This window comes from Eulemur rufifrons, chromosome 16 (genome assembly GCF_041146395.1).
Source record: "Eulemur rufifrons isolate Redbay chromosome 16, OSU_ERuf_1, whole genome shotgun sequence".
In the NCBI taxonomy this organism is placed as follows: Eukaryota; Metazoa; Chordata; class Mammalia; order Primates; family Lemuridae; genus Eulemur; species Eulemur rufifrons.
The window spans coordinates 91,819,179-91,837,211 of record NC_090998.1 but is presented as its reverse complement, the minus strand read 5'-3'; the positions used below and the strand labels follow the sequence as shown (position 1 = coordinate 91,837,211).

At 36.7% G+C, this 18,033-nt stretch overlaps 1 protein-coding gene across 1 annotated transcript in view; it reads left to right on the top strand.

Moving 5' to 3' along the window:
• The window catches only part of EFCAB6 (EF-hand calcium binding domain 6), a 201,151-nt gene that overhangs the window by 54,187 nt on the left and 128,931 nt on the right, over window positions 1-18,033 (top strand). Inside the window, exons 9-10 of the mRNA XM_069491269.1 lie at window positions 5,435-5,583; window positions 14,430-14,540. Coding sequence (XP_069347370.1) covers window positions 5,435-5,583; window positions 14,430-14,540 — 260 coding nt within the window. The remainder of the gene's footprint in view (window positions 1-5,434; window positions 5,584-14,429; window positions 14,541-18,033) is intronic.

Here is an 18,033-nt window from a genome sequence, read left to right as displayed (position 1 = left end):
TAAAATATTTTATAAAGGTTTAAAAATTAAGACAATACAGCACTGGCCCAGCAATGAACATTCAAATTGATTTAAAAGGATAATTGGATAATGAACCCATCTTTACATGTGAATTTAACCTATGATATGAAGCATTTCAATAAAGTATAATGGGAGCAGGGAGTGGATTATTCGGTAATTATTGAAATAATTTTGGGAAAAGTAAGCTTGTAACCTTCTACTCTTCACCAAAAATAATTTCTATATGCATCAGCTATTTAAGTTTAAAAATAAACAGTATGAATGAAAAATTTTTAACCTTGAAATTTAGAATCTCTTTTAAGCATGAAGTAAAGCCCAAAAGCCATAAAGAAAAAGACTGATAAATTTGACTACATGAAAATGAAAAAGGTTTTGTACAGCAAAACTTTGTATAAACATGATAAACTTGGCAAAATATGTGCAGCATAAATGACAGTTAAATAATAACTCTTCCTAACATACATAGAACTTTTACAAATTATTAATATAAAATTTTCAATGGAAAAATGTCACTGAGGAAAAACTAGCAAGGCTAGTATTGGTAAAGGTATTAGAGAAGTGAGCACTTTAATGTCTGTTGGTAAATTGGTAACACTTTTTTTCTTTAGTTGTTGTTGATGACTTTATTGTTTTCATAAAAACAGGACCCTTATAAAATCCATGAACATATAAAAAATGTAAGCAATTCTGAAAAGTACAAAGAAGAAAGTAATAAATTATTCACAGTCCACCACCCAGAAATAATCAAAGGCAACATTTGGTGAACATAATTCTAGACCTGTCTTCACCCATATATAGAAGGATGGCTGCACAGTGGGCGGGTGGGTGGGTGGGTGGATACATAGATAGAAATAATTTTATGTGGATACATAGATAGAAATAATTTTATAAGAAGTGGATCATATTCCTTTTAAAAAATAAAACATATTTAGTGCCTGTAGTCCCAGCTACTTTGGAGGCTGATGTAGGAGGATTACTTGAGTCCAGGAGTTCGAGGTTGCAGGGAGCTATGATTGCACCACTGCAGCCCAGCCTGGGCAACAGAGTGAGACTCATCTCTTAAAAACAAACAAACAAACAAATAAAACATATTTAATTTAAATTTCCTCAGATTTACCAGATGAAAGGTAATGTCATGATCACCATCATATGATCAACATTATAATTAACCCTTTTATGGGGGCTCTCTAGGTTCCAGGCAGTGTTCTAAGTATTCTTTAGGTGTTCTATCTAGTCTTCACAGCAACTCCAGGAGTTAGGCTCTACTGTTATACCAGTTTTAAGTTGAGGAAACTGAGGCATGAAGGGTTAAATGACTTGCCAGTAAGTACTGGAGCCAAGTTTAAACAAGCTCAAGCAGGGTAGCTTTATCGTCCTTGCTCCTAACCCCACAATACGGGCCTCAAGTGAAACCGGAGACATTTTTGAACTTTGGATGAATATTTCTTTCCTACAAGATGTGTTAGGTAACCAAGGGGACTCTAGATAAGAAAAGAGATTTAAAAAGCCATTAAGAGCTGGAGAACTTACAATGTTTTTGAAGGATGTTTCAGTTTTCAATTACAGACAGTATGGGCTGGCTTTCTGCTAGGAACTCAAAGTGATGGGCACTTGTGTGTTTCTCCCTGCCCCTCCCTCCCACCTCACAATTTGTGTTGTTTATAGTTTGTCCTTAGTCAAGTTTATAATATTTATATTTTGTTCAGTCACCATAATTCCCCATGTTGTTTTGACTCTGTTTTATATTTACACGAATTTAATGTGCATCACTATAGCTCAACGCTTACCCCAGTTTATCCCTCTCCGAGTTCTTTATTTTGATGTATTTTTTGGTTGGCTGGATTTCACTGTCAAGTAATTTCCTCAAGAAAGGCTCATGGGTGCTTTTCCCTTTGTTTTTTTCATATTTGAGACTATGTGCCTTTTGATTCTGTACTTGCACAAAAGCTTGGCTGGGTATAATTCTTCCATCGTACTTTCTTTTCCTCATAATGCACTAAATATTTTGCCATTGTCTTCCGGCACCGCATGATGCTGTGGAGAAACCTGGGTCAACCAGATTGTTTTCCCCTTGTAGGTGATTTCCTTTTCCTACTTGGATGCCTAAAGTATTTTTTTCTTGATCCTTGAAATTAAAAAAGAAAAACTAAGCTATGTCTTGGCATGGAACATTTTGACAAAGTTTCCTGGAACACAGTGACATACAGATTCATTCTTCCTTCGTTTCAGGAAAATTTCCTTCGTATTTCTAAAATCATCTCCCCTGTCCCTCTCTCTTCCTCCCTCCATCCTTCCTTCAGTGATATTCCCAGTTATCCTTATATTGGATCATTTCTGCTTCTCCTTGATAGCTGTCATCTTCTCTCAAGTTGCTTTAGTCCTTTTCTTCTTTCCCCTGCCTTCATTCTTTCAAGCCACTCCTTTAATATTAATTTAAATTTCATTTTTGTCTCTTATTTTTGCTGTTTCTAATTTATTAATTCCTGTAATTATGTTATTTTTGTTTTCTATTTTCTTAGCTTTGAAACATCCCTTCTCGTCTCTTTCATTGTTTAATCATCTTCAAGATTTTCTTTTAATTAATTAATTTTCTTATTTAGTTCCTTTTTGTGGCATGAAATTCTTGCAGGGGATGTATTTATTTATTTTTTATGTTACGTTTTCTTACAGACTGGGTTCTTTGTCTTTTGCCTGATGTTGCTTTCTTTCTGTGTTTGCATAGCTGCAAAGCCATCTATTTCTAGCCTCTTCGTGCTCAGTATGAGAGTCACACACACATATTGTGGATATAGCTGTATTATCATTTTCACTGCTGTGCAGTGTTCTGTTATCTAAATAGTACACAAGTTATACTTTCTCCTATGGATGGACATTTGGACTGCATCCTGTTTGTGCTAATCCAAATAATGCCACCATAAATGGCTGCAGACATAGCTTCTGGTGCACAGGTGCCAGGGTTTGTAGCTAGGAGTGAGAAATACACCCAGGAGTGGAATTGCTTGCTAGATTGTTGAAAACATGCCCCTCAGATTTAACTGGCAGCCTCGGATTGTTTTCCACAATATCAGTTTACGCTCCCACCAGAAGCATATGAGAATTCCTGTTGTTCCACATGCTCACCAACACTTGATATTGTCAGGCTTTTGCATACTTGCCAGTCAGATGCAGATGAAATGGTATCTCAGCTATGATTTTAATGTTCCTTTCCCTGATTACTAATGTGTTGAACAGCTTTTTATATCTTGCAACTTTTGTTTAGAAGATTTTTGGTATAAATATATCCACTTTTAACAAATATTTATTGAGTGCCTACTGCATGCCAATATTGTGGCTTTATTGTAGATATTATAATTATTAGTGAACCAAACAGGTACAATGTTTGCTGTCATGGAGATCACATGACCTTACATCAGGGAGAGAAATGTTAAATGAATAAACACGTTCATAAATAATAATATTTTAGTCATATGACAGAAAAGGCCAAAATGTTAGGTGAGAGAATAACAACAGGCATTTTATTTAGATTTGGAATCAGGGAAACGTTTACAAAAACTCAATGCATAAAGAGGATAAGGATGGAAAACGGGTGTACCCTTTGCTAGTCCCTCAATAATGTACTGGCGTACTATATATCATGTAAAAGAATCATATAGATACATGCTAGTTCTTACGGAAAAAATTTCATAACATATTGTTAAATGAAGAAAGTACTTGTCAAACCTGAAAGTATACTATGATTCCATTTTTGTTTTTTTGTTTTTGTTTTTGTTTTTTTGGGGGGCTGATGAATATGTTTATTAGTCATTGTGGTAATGGTTTTAAGAGTATATACACATGCCAAAATTTGTCAATCATATACTTTAAATCTGTGAAGTCCCTAATATGTTAATTATACCTCAATAAAGCTATACAAATGTAAATACCTGGAAGAAGTATAGTTGTGATTATTGCTAATAACATAAAAAACTAACAAATCTGGAAGTAACCACAGACATTTTTGTAAAATTATAATATATGTTTATATGATCATGTTGAGGGTTTTGGAACACTATATACAAAATTGTGGATGGTAAGACTTCCAGGTATTTTTATTTCCTTTTTTATACTTTGCTGAATTGCTTGCATTTTTTTTAAACAATGGCTTGTACTTTCTTTATAAACAGTAACAATGAAAATTTTTAAAAAGATACCTGTCACAAAGACAGTGTTTCTGTTTCATTCCTTATTCTTTTTCTAAAAGCTTTTGATCATGTCAGAAACGTTTTCCTGAAAAAAATGCTGGAGACCAAATGTCATTAAGATATTAAAAATGGGCTTCATTAGTCCAATTAATACACCGAGACCCTCCTCTACACCAGGATGTTGCTTCAGTTTTCCCCCAGGCAGTGTGTCAAATGCAACTCACCTCCCTGAAAGAGGAATGGGCAAATTTAGCCACATTTTGGGTTAATTTTATGTAACTTCCTAAGAAGCTTAGGTCCTTTTTAAGAAATGTAGGTCTCATAATATTTTTAAAGATTTTCCTTTTGGAGTTCCAATATTCCTGTGCATGCTAAGAAAGATTTAATGAATCTGCTTTTTATTCCTTTAGTGGATCGAGACTCTTGTACATATAGTTCCATGTTCCAGAAGCTTTTTAAGAAAGTCACCTTTTATACCAAGTTGGTGGTTCTTTTGCTTATCTTCTTATCCCAGTTAGCAGGAAAAATTGAATTTAGACAAGTAAGAGGGTTGAAAATATTGGAGAATATTGTTATTACTCAATAATAAACAGCAGGAAAACCTCTGGAAATAAAAACAATCTTCACAGTATTTTTATAAGTCATATAAAAATCAGTGGTTAACCTACATTGTTGCATTTTAGAAGTCCCATAAGCAAAGCTCATTCATCCAGGTTCTTTGTAATTTGCCATTTAAAAAAGAATGATTAAAGAAATGTCCAGTATATACTATGTTTATGCAATCCTTATATTAATTATTTTCCTTACTGTAAAAACTACTACTATTTTTAAAAAATGTTACCAGTTTTTTTGTTTGATTGGCCTGACTTAATCAGGAGAATCGTAGCGTGGGCTCACAGTAGGGAATGGTTGAAAGTTTATTAAGAAAGATGTATCAAACTGGCAGATCCAGCAAGTATTTTTAGCTCTGAAATTTGAGGTGGAGCTATTATATGTGCTGTTTTTCCCTGAGAAACTTGTCTGCCTTGTCAATTCAGTAGCTGTGACTGGGAATACTGTTTTGTAGTGAGCTCATCAATTAAACATTTGAAGTTCAGTACATGCCATAGTAACCTTTTTGATCAGTTTTTGGAGAGGAGAATGTGAAGAAGTTTTGGTAAAAATAAAATGGTTGAATAGCTCCATGAAGTTGATTTTCATGAATGCCACACTCTAATTTTAATTTATTGCAGTTTTGGAAGTCCTATGAAAAGATCGAAAAGGCTCTCAGTGCAGGGGACCCATCTAAAAGTGGTTATGTGTCTTTTAATTACCTAAAGATTGTCTTTGACACCTTCGTATACCAATTACCAAGAAGAATTTTTATCCAGTTAATGAAAAGGTAAGAGTCCCATTGTTTCCTTGACATTTTTTTCCCTAAACGTCAACTGTGAGAATAAGGAACAGCTTCATTTATTTTTTATTAATGTTTTAGACTTTTTATTACTGAAAATTTCAAACATATACAAACATAAAGAGAATAATATAATGAATCCGCTAACATACCTACTATCCTGCTTCAACAATGTTCAAGTCCTGGCTAGTCAATTTCATCTGTTTCCCTGCTTATTTTCCTTAATCCTGGATATTTTTTAAACAAATACAAGACATCATATTTCCCCATATCTCTCTAAAAGATAAGAACTCTTTTTAAAAGCAAGATGAAAATACTTTTTTCACATCTAATAGAATTATCAATAATATTAATAAATGTCCAGTCAAGGTTCAAATTTAACTGCTTGTCTCATGTTTTCTTTTATAATTTATTTAAATCAGAATCCAAATTAAGTCAGTACATTGCAATTGGTTAATCTGCCACAAGTTTTTTTTTAATCTATAGGCTTCATTTCTTAATTTTAGAAGTAATCTAGATTGTTATGTGGGCTTTCTTACAATCTAGAATTGACTGATTGCAACCTGCAGTGACATTTAACATGTTTCCCTGTTTCCCTCCCCCGACTCCCTGCCCTACATTGATAGTTAGATATACAGACCTCTGTTCACAGTTTTTTTTGCAAGAACACTTCATAGGTGGTGGCAAATATGTACTGACAGGTTGTCTCTCTTTTATGATCTTAGCATCCTCTGTTGATCATACCTAGATTCATTAATTCACTAGAGATTGTAAAGTGGTGGTACTCTTTGTCTATCATTTCTTCTTTTTATTAGCTGGAGTACTTCTGTAATAAAAACAGCCGCCTCCTACTATTTGGTACCAGTGAGGCACCATTAGTGTAAGAAAGACAGGATATCCTTGATTCTTTCCCTTCATTTTCTACTAGTTCTCTAGCATCCTCCAAAAGTGATCAATGACTGTTTTTTCTTAATTATTTTTCTTAATAGTTATTATGAACTCATGAATTTAAACATATTTTATGTGTCTCAATTCATTACAGTTATTATTCTTATTGATGCTCAGTTTGTTCCATCTGGGCCAGCAGAAGCCTTTTCATGTTGGCTCCTGAGTCCTGTTGACATGACCCTAATAGTCTTGGATAGCTTTCTTGCTTTCTGTTGGGACAAAATGCTCCAGGCTCATCTTGTACATCTCCTGCCCGGACCTGGCATCAGCCATTTCTCCAAGGATCCCTGGTTCCTTTCAGTTGGAAATGGTATATATAGACCAAAATCTGGGTAAGGAATACCCTCTTTAATTTACCTGGTTTTCTATCCAGGCGAGACAGAGAGCCTTTTCTCAGGGGAAGTAGGGTGGAAGCTAAGGGAAATATTGTCCTGTAAAACTCTGGGTAGTGGATGGATGCCTTGGGGGTTCCTAGAAAGGAGAGGCTGTGACCTTACTAAATTCACTAATTAATTAGTTCTAGAAATTTTATTATAGATTCCCTAGTGTTTTCTAAATACATAGTCATGTTGCCTGCAAATAAAGGCAAGCTTAATCTTCCTTTCCAATTTGTATGTCTTTTATTTCTTTCTCTTGCCTTAGTTTCCTGGCTAGGACAGTTTTATTGTCTAGGCAGTTTACTGGCTAGGACTCTCGAGGACCTTCAGCACAGTGCAGAACAGAAATGGTCACGTTAGACGTCCCTGCCTACTCCTCATCTGAGATAGGAAGCACTCCACCGTACACAATTGGTTGTGATGTTAGCCATGAGTTCTTTGTAGCTGTCCTTTATTAGTTTAAAGAGTTTCCTTTTTATTCCTTGTTTGCCAAAAGTTTTTATCATGTATGTTGAATTTTGTCAAGTGTTTTTTCTGCATCTTGTCTCATGATTGTGTAGTTTTTCTCCATTATTCTATTAGTATGGAGAATTACATTGATTTTCAAATGTTAAGCCAACTTTGTATCCTGGGATTAAATTTCACTTAGTGATTACATATTATCCTTTTTATATATTGTTTGATTTTATCTGCTAAATTTTGTTAAGCATCGTTTTTCACAAGTGATGTTTGGCTAATGTTGCCTTTCCTCATACAATGTTTGTCTGGGTTTGAGATCAGAGTAATGCTGACCTTGGAAAATGTATTGGGAAATGTTTCCTTCCCAAACTCTGCTTTCTGAGAGGCATTATTTATATTCTGTAAATGTTTGATAGAATTCACTGATGAAGTCCTTTAGGCCTGGAGTTTTCTTTTGGGGAATGTTTTAAATCACAAATTCAATTTTGAAAAAGTTAATATAGAACTATTCAAGTTTTTTCTTCCTTCTTGGGTCATTTTGGTAATTTGTGTTTTTCAACAAATTCCATTTCATCTTAATTGTCAAATGTATTGGTATAACACTATTCATAATATTCCTGCATTATCCTTTTTAAATATAACCTTCTTATTTTAGAACAGTTTCACACTTACAGATTATTGTGAAGATAGTACAGAGAGTTTTAGTGTACTGCACACTCAGGTTCCCCTACTATTATCTTTCATGAGTATGGTACATTTTTCACAAATGATGAACTAATATTGATACATTATTATTACCTAATGTCCATAATTTATTTGTATTTCCTCAGTTTTTCCCTGACATCCTTTTTCTGTTCCGGGATATCATCTAGGGTGCCCCATTACACTTAGTAGTCGTGTGTTCTTAGTCTCCTCTTGATTATGAGTTACTCAGGATTCCCTTGTATTTGATGACCTTGCAAGTTTTGAGGATTACAGGTATTTTAAAGATAGTACTGAACCTATTTGCTGGCAATTGGAACGCATTTCTGTTCATGTCTTTCTCCCACAAATTTAATGCCTTTTTCATCTTAACTAAGTGCTTATCATGCACTGTGGCCATAACTTTTGCAGTTTGAGGTGCAACAGCTAAACTAACATGAATTTCTTTTTCCATCTTCACAATATGATGGATAGAAGATTTGTTCTTCCCATAGATCTTAGCAACTTCAGTATAGGATTTTTTTTCTTTCCTTATTAAGTCAAGAACTTTCACCTTTTTACTTAAAAGCTTGTGTTTGGCATATCTGAATTACCGGCATCACTACTCTGGTGCTTTGGGGCCATTATTAAGTGAACTAAGGGTTACTTGAACACAAGCACTGTGGTGGCATGACAGTAGATCTGGTAACCAAGACAGCTGCTAGATGACTAGAGGCAGGTAGCATATACAGTGTGACTACGCTGGGCAAAGGGATGATTCACATCCCAGGCAGAATGGAGCAGGACAGTGTGGGGTCAAACTTATGATTGTTTACTTCTGGAATTTTCCTTTTAATATTTTCAGACTGTGGTTGACTGTGAGTAACTGAAACCATGGAAAGTAAAACTGCGGATAAAAGGGGGGACTACTATGGACATTATATGTATTATATCTACCTATGTTATAAACCCCACAAGGCAGTGTAACTGTCTTTTGCTTTAAGCAGCTAGAAAGAGATTAAGAAGAAAAAAGAAGAAAGCTTTTGGTATTCTTTTCAGATGTTTACCACGTCTGACACTTTTTTGGTTTCTTTCTGGCGGGTCAAGGTCTTCATCTACTATCATTTCCCTTCAGCCCAAAGAACTTCCTTTATTGAGCTATAAATGTGCTATGATGGATTCCCTTAGTTTCGTCTTATTTAGGAATGTCTTTATTTTCCCTTCATTTTTGAAGGATATTTTCTTAGTTGGAAAATTTTTCAGTAACTTTTTCCTTTGTTCTTGGCACTTAATGATGTTGTCCACATCTCTTGGCTTCCATTGTTTTGGGCGAAAAGTCATCTGTTACATTGTTGTCCTCTTGTATTTAATGGGTCATTTTTCTTTTGTTGCATTTAAGATTTACCCTTTGAATTTGACTTTCAACTCTGTAATTATAATGTGCCTTGGCATGGCCTTTTTCACATGTGTCATGTTTGGTGTTTGTTGTATATCTTAAATCTGTAAATGTAGATCATTAATCAAATTTGGGGAAATTTTGGCCTTTATTTTTTCAAATAGTTTTTCTGTCCCATTCTTTTTCTCCTCTCCTTCTGTGACTTCAATTACATGTATGTCAGACTATCTGATATTATATATTAATAACATGTTTTTGAGTCTCTGTTTGTTATATAAATATGTGTATATTCTGTATTCTTCATGTTAGATGGTTTCTGGTGGTCTATATTTAAGTTCATTCATTCTTTTCTCTGCCCTCTCCATTCTTTTGTTAAGTCCATTGAGTGAATTTTTATTTTATATAGTATATTTTTCTGTTCTAGAATTTTTGTTTAGTTCTTTTTATTATGCCCATTTCTCTGCTGAGATTTCCCATCTTTTGATTTATTGTGGGCATATTTTCATTATTTCAGTGAGGATAGTTATAATCATTGCTTTTAAAATGCTGTGTGTTAATGCCACTATTTGGGTTATCTCAGTTGATTTTCATTTTTCCTTAGCACATGTTCCATTTTCCTTGTTGTTCTCATGTCATATAACTTTGGAATATATCCTGGATATTTGAAATGTTAAATTGTAGAGACACTAAATTTGGTTATTTTTTTCCCAATGAATGTTGCTTCTTTTATTTTAGTAGGCAATTATCTTGGTTGGACTCAAACTGCACACTCTGTTTCTTGGGTGGCTGCTCTGATCTTAGTTCAGATCTTTTGTGTTTAGCTAAGCTGTTCTGAGTATGTTCCAAACATCTGAGGTTCAGGAGCCAGTCAGAAATGTGGTGAGATAGAATTTGGGGATCCCTCCCTGACTCTTTCCCTTCCAGGATTTCTTCTTTCTGTCTAGTGGCCATGGTTTACCTGGGATTGGTCTTCTAGTTTTCCGAAACATAAAGGCTTCTTTTTTTTCCTTAAACTGGCGTCCCTGCCACCCCTCATGCTGCAGTACCTCCCTTAGCCCTTGGCTAAAAGCACTGAAAATACTTCCCACAATTCCACTCCTCTTAGCATGGATTTCACATCAGAGTTTGTCTGCTCTGTTCAGCTTTCAGGTAACTGCTTTTGGTATTATGCCCAGAGTTTATTGTGATTATTTGCAGGAGGGTTGGTCCAATAGGATCTTACTCTATCACTATTGGAAGAAGTCAAGTTTTAGTATTGTCATATTAATTTGTATAAGCACTTTATGTTTTAAGAGTATTAAAAATTTATTGTACATGTTTGTGATAGCTAACTTTGTTGATCTGTTGTTTGGCTTTTAAATTTTGTTTAGTATTTATGGTATACAGACATTTTGTATTTTGATGTAATTAAATAAGATTGAGATTTCCTCTCAAGTTTTGCTTAAAAATTCATTCTTATTCAAGGAGCAGATAAGTATATACCTGAATTTTCTTCTAGTTTTTTTAGTAGTCATAGTTTTTACATTTAACTTTTTAATCCCTTTTGAACTTATTTTAGTATATGGTACCAAGTGAAGATCTCATTTGATATTTTTACCAAAGAGCAAGGTAATTTCTTAAATATTAATATATTGAAGCTGATTGTATTTTTAATAGTAGCCATGTGTTTCCATTATAGAAAATTAATTTTTAACTTACTGAAATTTAAGGTGAAAAGATATAATATTGACAAACCATATCAGAGTAGTGGGCAAAGTTTGAGGAACAAAGACTTAATAAGAAAGATGAAAAATTTTTTGTGTGTGAATAGCAGTTCATCAAACCAAGGTCACAATCTCCTTTTTTAAAGGTGCCCATGTAGGCCTAACAAAATCAATGAGCTAATCTCTGTCTCTCTTTCTCATGGCCATGCACACAGTGCTAGCAACAGAAGCAGAAGTAATGACCATTTATCAAATATTAACTGCTATAATTATAATCATAATAAAAGTACTATAGAAGTGTTAGATGCTATAATAATAACACTAAATAATGATAAATGCTATAAAGGAAGGATATGTATACTATGATAGTCCAATAGAGGAACTAGCACTGGCTTGGAAATCAGGGAAGGCTTCCTTGAGGAAGCAGTGATTAAGACTTGAAGGAGTAGTAGAATTAACCAGTAAGTGTAGGAAGTAGGTAGTGATTGGGGGATATGTCAGTTGGCAAAGGAAGTAACACACCTAAGGGACCTAGGGCAAGGAAGAGCACAGCCATTTTGAAGAACTGATAGTCCAACCCAGAGGACTGTGCATGTCATGGACGAGGCTAGAGAGGTGAGCAGAGCCAAACCATGCAGGCTTGCAAGTTTCAGAAGGATTTTAATTTTTATCCTAAGAGCAATGGGGAGGCATGGAGAGATTTTCAGCAAGAGAGTAATCTGATCAGATTTGCATTTCAAGAAGACAGGGCTTGGCAGAGGTTTGGAAACATATTGGAGGAAGGCAATAGTAGGTACAAGGAGACCAAATAGGAGATTATTGCAATAATCCAAGTGAAAAAAGATGGTAGCTTGGTACTATATGTGGATGTATGAATGGGTGGATAGCTGGCTGGCTGGCTGGGTATGTAACCTAAGTTGTACTGGCAAGACTAATGGACTATAATCTTAAAGCAACTTAAGTTTATTTCTCATTGCCCCTCAAAATCTGCTCAGTTGGATTAGTTCTTTTGCTCCTAGACAAAAACATGAGCTGACCTTGATTTTTCAGGTTTGTCTTGTATCATACAAAGAGCCTCAGTTTAGTAATGCAACAGCCAGTCTCACATACAGTCAGAGCCATAGACTTGATTTAATTGTGAATTGTGCCCCCTCCCCCCAGTTAGGGCTCTTGCCAGGCAGGAATGAAGGGGGCCTGATGGCTGCTTCTCCCATTCCCCACTTAGCACGTCTCTTCCTCCCTCATCTTGTAAGCTCTGTTTCTGACTCTTCCAGGAACTGAAATATACAGAGAAAACGGAGAAAGAAAGGGCAGCATGACAGTTCTGACTTGACTGGCATTGCTGTGAGCTGGAAGCTGTGTTCTCGGGGCCAAGCAAGCGTTTATAGGTGTTTCCTTTCATGAGCACCTTTGTTGGTTCTTTTGGATTTCACATTTGATGAAGGCAGATACATCTCTAACCCAGCTGATTGCTTATTCGCTTCTCGGCCCCTGGGAATTTGGGAATAGAGAAGGAAAAACTTCTCTTTCAAGGTGTGTTCCTTCCTCCAGAATGAACACATCGTCTTCCAGAACGGGGTGTGTGCGCGCGCATGCGCATACTCTTTCTCACGTGACCCACATCTGCTCCACGTGAAATTATTTTCCTAATGACTCTGATGGAGCAAATCAACCAACCAACCCCGCCTTCTTTTTCCCCCGTGGCTAGCCAGCTCATCTCTCACCCGCAAGATGCCTATGTGGGAGTCAGGCACCAACACAGCTTCCCCCCATTGCAGGGGACAGGTGTCACGCTCCCCAAGTGGAGCCAGTTCTTGTCACAAAGCTTCAGATGATGAATAGATATCCTTCTCCCTATCCTTTGTGCCGGGGTTGGGACTCAGGCATACCAAAAGATTTTCTCCAAAAACCCTCTCTCTTATCCTCTATTTTCTGGACTTTTTAGTACCCTAGGTGTAGGTAAAGAGTTTAAGTTTATCTAACCAGTTCTCTCTCAGCTACAATCAAACCAGGGCAGTCTGTCTGATGCCTGCTTCGGTATCTCATATCTGTTATCCAAGGATCTCAGGCAAAACTACTTTTTGCCATCCTGTTCCGGAAGGATGGATGCTGCTTAACATGTAAGTAACATTCACAGTAGGTCAGGGTGTCCCGCCTGCAGTAGAGGCTTTTCGATCTATTGGCCCTAATCCTTATGATAACACCCTCAGAAGAGATTATTGTTCTCAGGATGAGAAGGATAGAGAATCAGAGTAGTGAGCAGCTTCTCTGAGGCCACGTCAGTAGTGCAGGACCAGGGATTCGCACTCTGGTCTTTCTGGGCAGCACCTGTGCCCACATCAGGTCGCTCCTGCTGGCACCTTGTGGCTCAGAAATTACTGGACTCTGAGGCATGGGACCATATTAACTTTGGAAGTTTGTTTTTGAACAATTTTCCAATTACTTATTCTTGCTAAGACTTTAAATCTATACTAGTTTTCTATTGCTGCTATAACAAAGTATGCAGGCCTATTAACTTAAAACAACACAGCTTTATTATCTTAATGTTTGGTAGGTTAGAAGCCCAACATGGGTCTCACTGGGCTAAAATCCAGGTTTCAGCAAGGCTTTGTTTCTTATGAGGGGTCTGGGGGCAATCACATTTCTTGCTTTTTGCAGTTTCTAGAAGCTGCCTGCATTCGTTTATTTGCAGCCCCTTCCTCCATCTTCAGAGCCAGCCACGTCACATCTCTGGCCCTTCTGTCATCACAGCTTTTTATGGCTGCAGCTGGGAAAAGTTCTCCCACTTTAAGAGCTTATGTGATTAAATTGGGCCCACCTGGATAACCCAGGCGACTCCGTCTCAAGATCCACCCTTAATCACATCTGCAAAGTCCCTTAGCACAGGGAACGTACTCTCAGATTCCCAGGATGAGGATGTGGACTCTGTGAGGGCCGTTGTCCTGCCTACCACAATAATTGAGCTCTTCAAATAATTAATTTGAAAAAATTGTTGTGCGGACATTAGAATTTTAATCAAATTCATTTGTTTCTTCATTCAGCGTATGCTTACACTAACAGAATAGAGAGACATGGAGATGTGTAATCAGTTTGATTTTTCCTTGCTTTTTAACAGTTTATAGTACGATTTTACTAAATGATTTTGTTTACCTTAGATTTGAAACTTCATATAAATTCATTGCTGTCATTTTCAATTCAGTATTAAGCATCTAATCCATGCAATGTTATAGAAAAATGTTTAAAATAATATTTTTGTTTTTTAAAATCCAGACTTGGACTTAAAACCACCACAAAAATCAATTGGAAGCAATTTCTAACATCATTTTATGAGCCTCAGGGGTTGGATATTGGCAATATTGTTCCCCCAAGAAAAAGAAATAGGTACGTAAAAAAAAAACCCCACAAATTTTAGTTACACATATCATAATATTTAAAAGGTTAGAGAATATCCGAGTTACTTTTTCATCATTTATTGAATGACCACTTAGTCTCCACTGAATAATTGCCAACTTTTACATAGTGATTTTACAGTGTATAAATTATTTTTCTTATTTAAGATTGCCTTAAACTGTAAGGTTGGTGTAATTACTATTTCAATTTCTAGATGAGAAAAATAAGACTACAGGATCTTAACTTAGTCACCTGCTCAGTGTGCGGTGAAGCCCAAGGCTCTGGGTACACACACAGCTGCTGCTGCTGAGCTCCAGGTGTATAAACATGTGCTTGTTAAGTGTGGTATGGAAAAGAGCAATATTGTTCATTCGTTTCCAGCCACTCTCTGCGTGGTGTACATATCATGGGTCATGGGGATTATTTGCCTTAGACATCATCCTGTCTCGGTCTCACATCTATTATAACTTCATATTTACAGTATCATGTAAATTGTGGTGGGGGCCCCAAAATGCAAAAAAAATACTTAATAATATGACATTTAGAATTTAGACTTTTGCTCTAAGAAGTATTTTGTTTATGTTGAGGTGCATCCTGGACTGATTGCCCTCTATGAATCTTAAGAGAAAAACCAGGCTTTATAATCTTGTCACATTCATTGAAAGCATTATGCTCCATTGTAAAGTAAAATATATCACATTTCATGGTTCCCATCCCTGTCTCAGGGATTTATGAATATTTAATGAACTGCTCTCGTTATCAGCTTTCCAGGTATTCAGCGCCTTCAGAGCTCTCTGCTCCCGAGATGCAACTCTGTGAATTCATTTTTTTTTTTTTTTTTTAGACATAGTCTCGCTCTGTCACCCCAGGTAGAGTGCAGTGGCATCAGCCTAGCTCACTGCAACCTCAAACTCCTGGGCTCAAGTGATCCTCCTGCCTCAGCCTCCCCTGTAGCTAGGACTATAGGCGTGCACCACCATGCCCAGCTAATTTTTCTATTTTTAGTAGAAATAGGTTCTTGCTCTTGCTCAGGCTGGTCTCAAACTCCTGAGCTGAAGCAATTCTCCCGTCCCAGCCTCCCAGAGTGCTAGGATTACAGGCATGAGCCACCATCCCCAGCCAAGTTACTCTCTTAAGTGAAGTTACTTCTGTTTCTTTATAATTTTCTTGTCTAATAGTATCTTATCTAGAGCTGTAAGAATTTTAAAGTTTTATTTACTTTAAAACTGTGATTCACAACTGTGGGCAATCTTGCCTCCCAGGAGACATTTGGCAACATCACAAGGTGTTTTTGGTGGTTACACTGGGGTTGGGGATGCTACTGATGGGAGCTGATCATAATCCCGAAAGACAACAATCCTGAACGACATAATCCTAAAAGATCAAAATCCGTAAGAGTCTAAAATCTCTACAATCACAATCCTGAAAGATCAAAATCCTAAATATATAATTCTGGAAAAACTAATTTAAAAATTCTTCAGAAGATATTTATTTACATTTTTAAAAGTGGGTTTATTTGAGAGACATATAAATACACAACAGAACACTTCATAGGAAACTTTCACAATAAAATAGGCAACAATACCTTAGATATTTTTGCAGGCATAAACACTCAAGTATACTAACGTCAGGTGCACGGGTATAATAGTTTTGAGCAGACAAATTGAGTTCATTGAAAATAGGTCAAAATGGAAATGTATAAGCATAGTACTATGGTTAGTAATTGTGTGCATCCAGCTTAATAACTGTGGTCATCTGAAATACTGTGATGGACAACCTAAGTCTTTTGATAAGATGCATCAAAATCTGAGATGGTGTTTCGTGAAAATCCCAGGACAGTATAAAAAAACTGCCCCCTAAACTGATAGGGAACCAAGAGACCAAAGAGTGACTCCGACAAGTCATTGGTGAGTTAAATGAGTTTGAGAGAAGTTACTTATTAGGACACTTGCTTCTGGGTGGCACAGGAATTTCTTCCACAGGGCTTTCTTGCATGCAAAATCCACATCTGCCCACCCTGTGGTGTTGCCTTAAGTCTCTTCCCAATGAGTAATGCAAAGTTTTTACCTAGTGCCTTTGCTTAGTCACAGTGAAACATATCACACCAGTGCAGTACTATTGTTACTGAAAGTTCAGTACTTGTCCTCAAGGCTGAGCGAATGAGGCCAAGTGGTTTGAGGAAAAGGAAAGAGAAGTTTATTAATTTGCTGGCAAATGAGGAGGATGGCAGACTCTCATCTTACAGAACCACCATCCCCTTTTTAAGCAGAAAAACAGGGTTTTTAAAGGGGGTTTTCAGCTTTGGACTATTGCTGTTTAACTATAGCATCTCTGATGAAGATGATCTCGGGACATCTGCCTGGATAATTCTGTTGAAATATCTCCAGTGGTTTAAGGCACTACGAAACAGAGAACACCTCTCTGCCCCTCTGATTACTGGCCTCCGGCAGGAATGTAGGTTTTAATTCCTCAAAAAGGGTGAGGGGTTTTAAAAAGACAACTCATAAAACATTTTGCCCTTCTTTGGACCCTTACTTCAGTTACACCATCATCATAATGCTGTCATGCAACCCATGTTATGTTAATGATATTACAGTTTTCCCCTACGTGGGGAATTTAGCATTACAATTAGCTAAAGGGCACTATAGGACAATCAAAGAGCTACAAAGCAGTCAGGCCCTGTTAGAACCCACCATTTCAAGACAAGAAAGTGCTGGGCACTTTCCCCAGGCCCAGTAGTTATCTTGGTACCTGCTTAATCTATTTTGTAACAGTTTTGTTGAGCACTCCAGGCCAGCATGATGTTTCTGTTATGTGGTTGGGGACTTGCATTTTTCCCTCAGGTGCATTACCACCATATATTGCAATTGCTTAAAGAGCTGAGATCTTGAGAAATTTTCTCTTTCACAAATGCAGATATTTAAAAAGGAAGTTTGAACATTTTTATGTACATGCACAATGCTTACACACAAAGTTAGTGATGTGATAATGCACTTTGGTGGAGTCAAATTTCTGATGTCCAAGACAGCAGAAGAAAAGTCTGTCCCAGCTCTCAGAGAGAGACCAGTTTGCCTTCTGTGTTCCCTCTGGGGCCGATTGGATGGTGCCTGTCAGCACTGAGGGCAGATCTTCCCCACCTAGTGCACTCAGGAAACATCCTCATAGACACACCCAAAATAATGCGCTACCAGGTTCCGAGGCATTCCTTAAGCCAGTCAAGTTGGCACCTAAAATTAAGTCCACAGATCTACTCCTTGTCAACTTGGCACCCATACGCATCTCCTTAAACCACACTTAATTTCCAAATAAAGACGAGGTAATGCTTCCACCTAATATGATACAACTATCATGCGTACAAGTGAAAAGACACTAAGCCCTTCCCGAGAATTCAGCTTTTAGAATTTCAACATTCAGGATTTTAATCTTTCAGGATTGTGATTTTTGAAATTTTAGACATTAGGGCTTTAGATGTTAGGGATTTTAG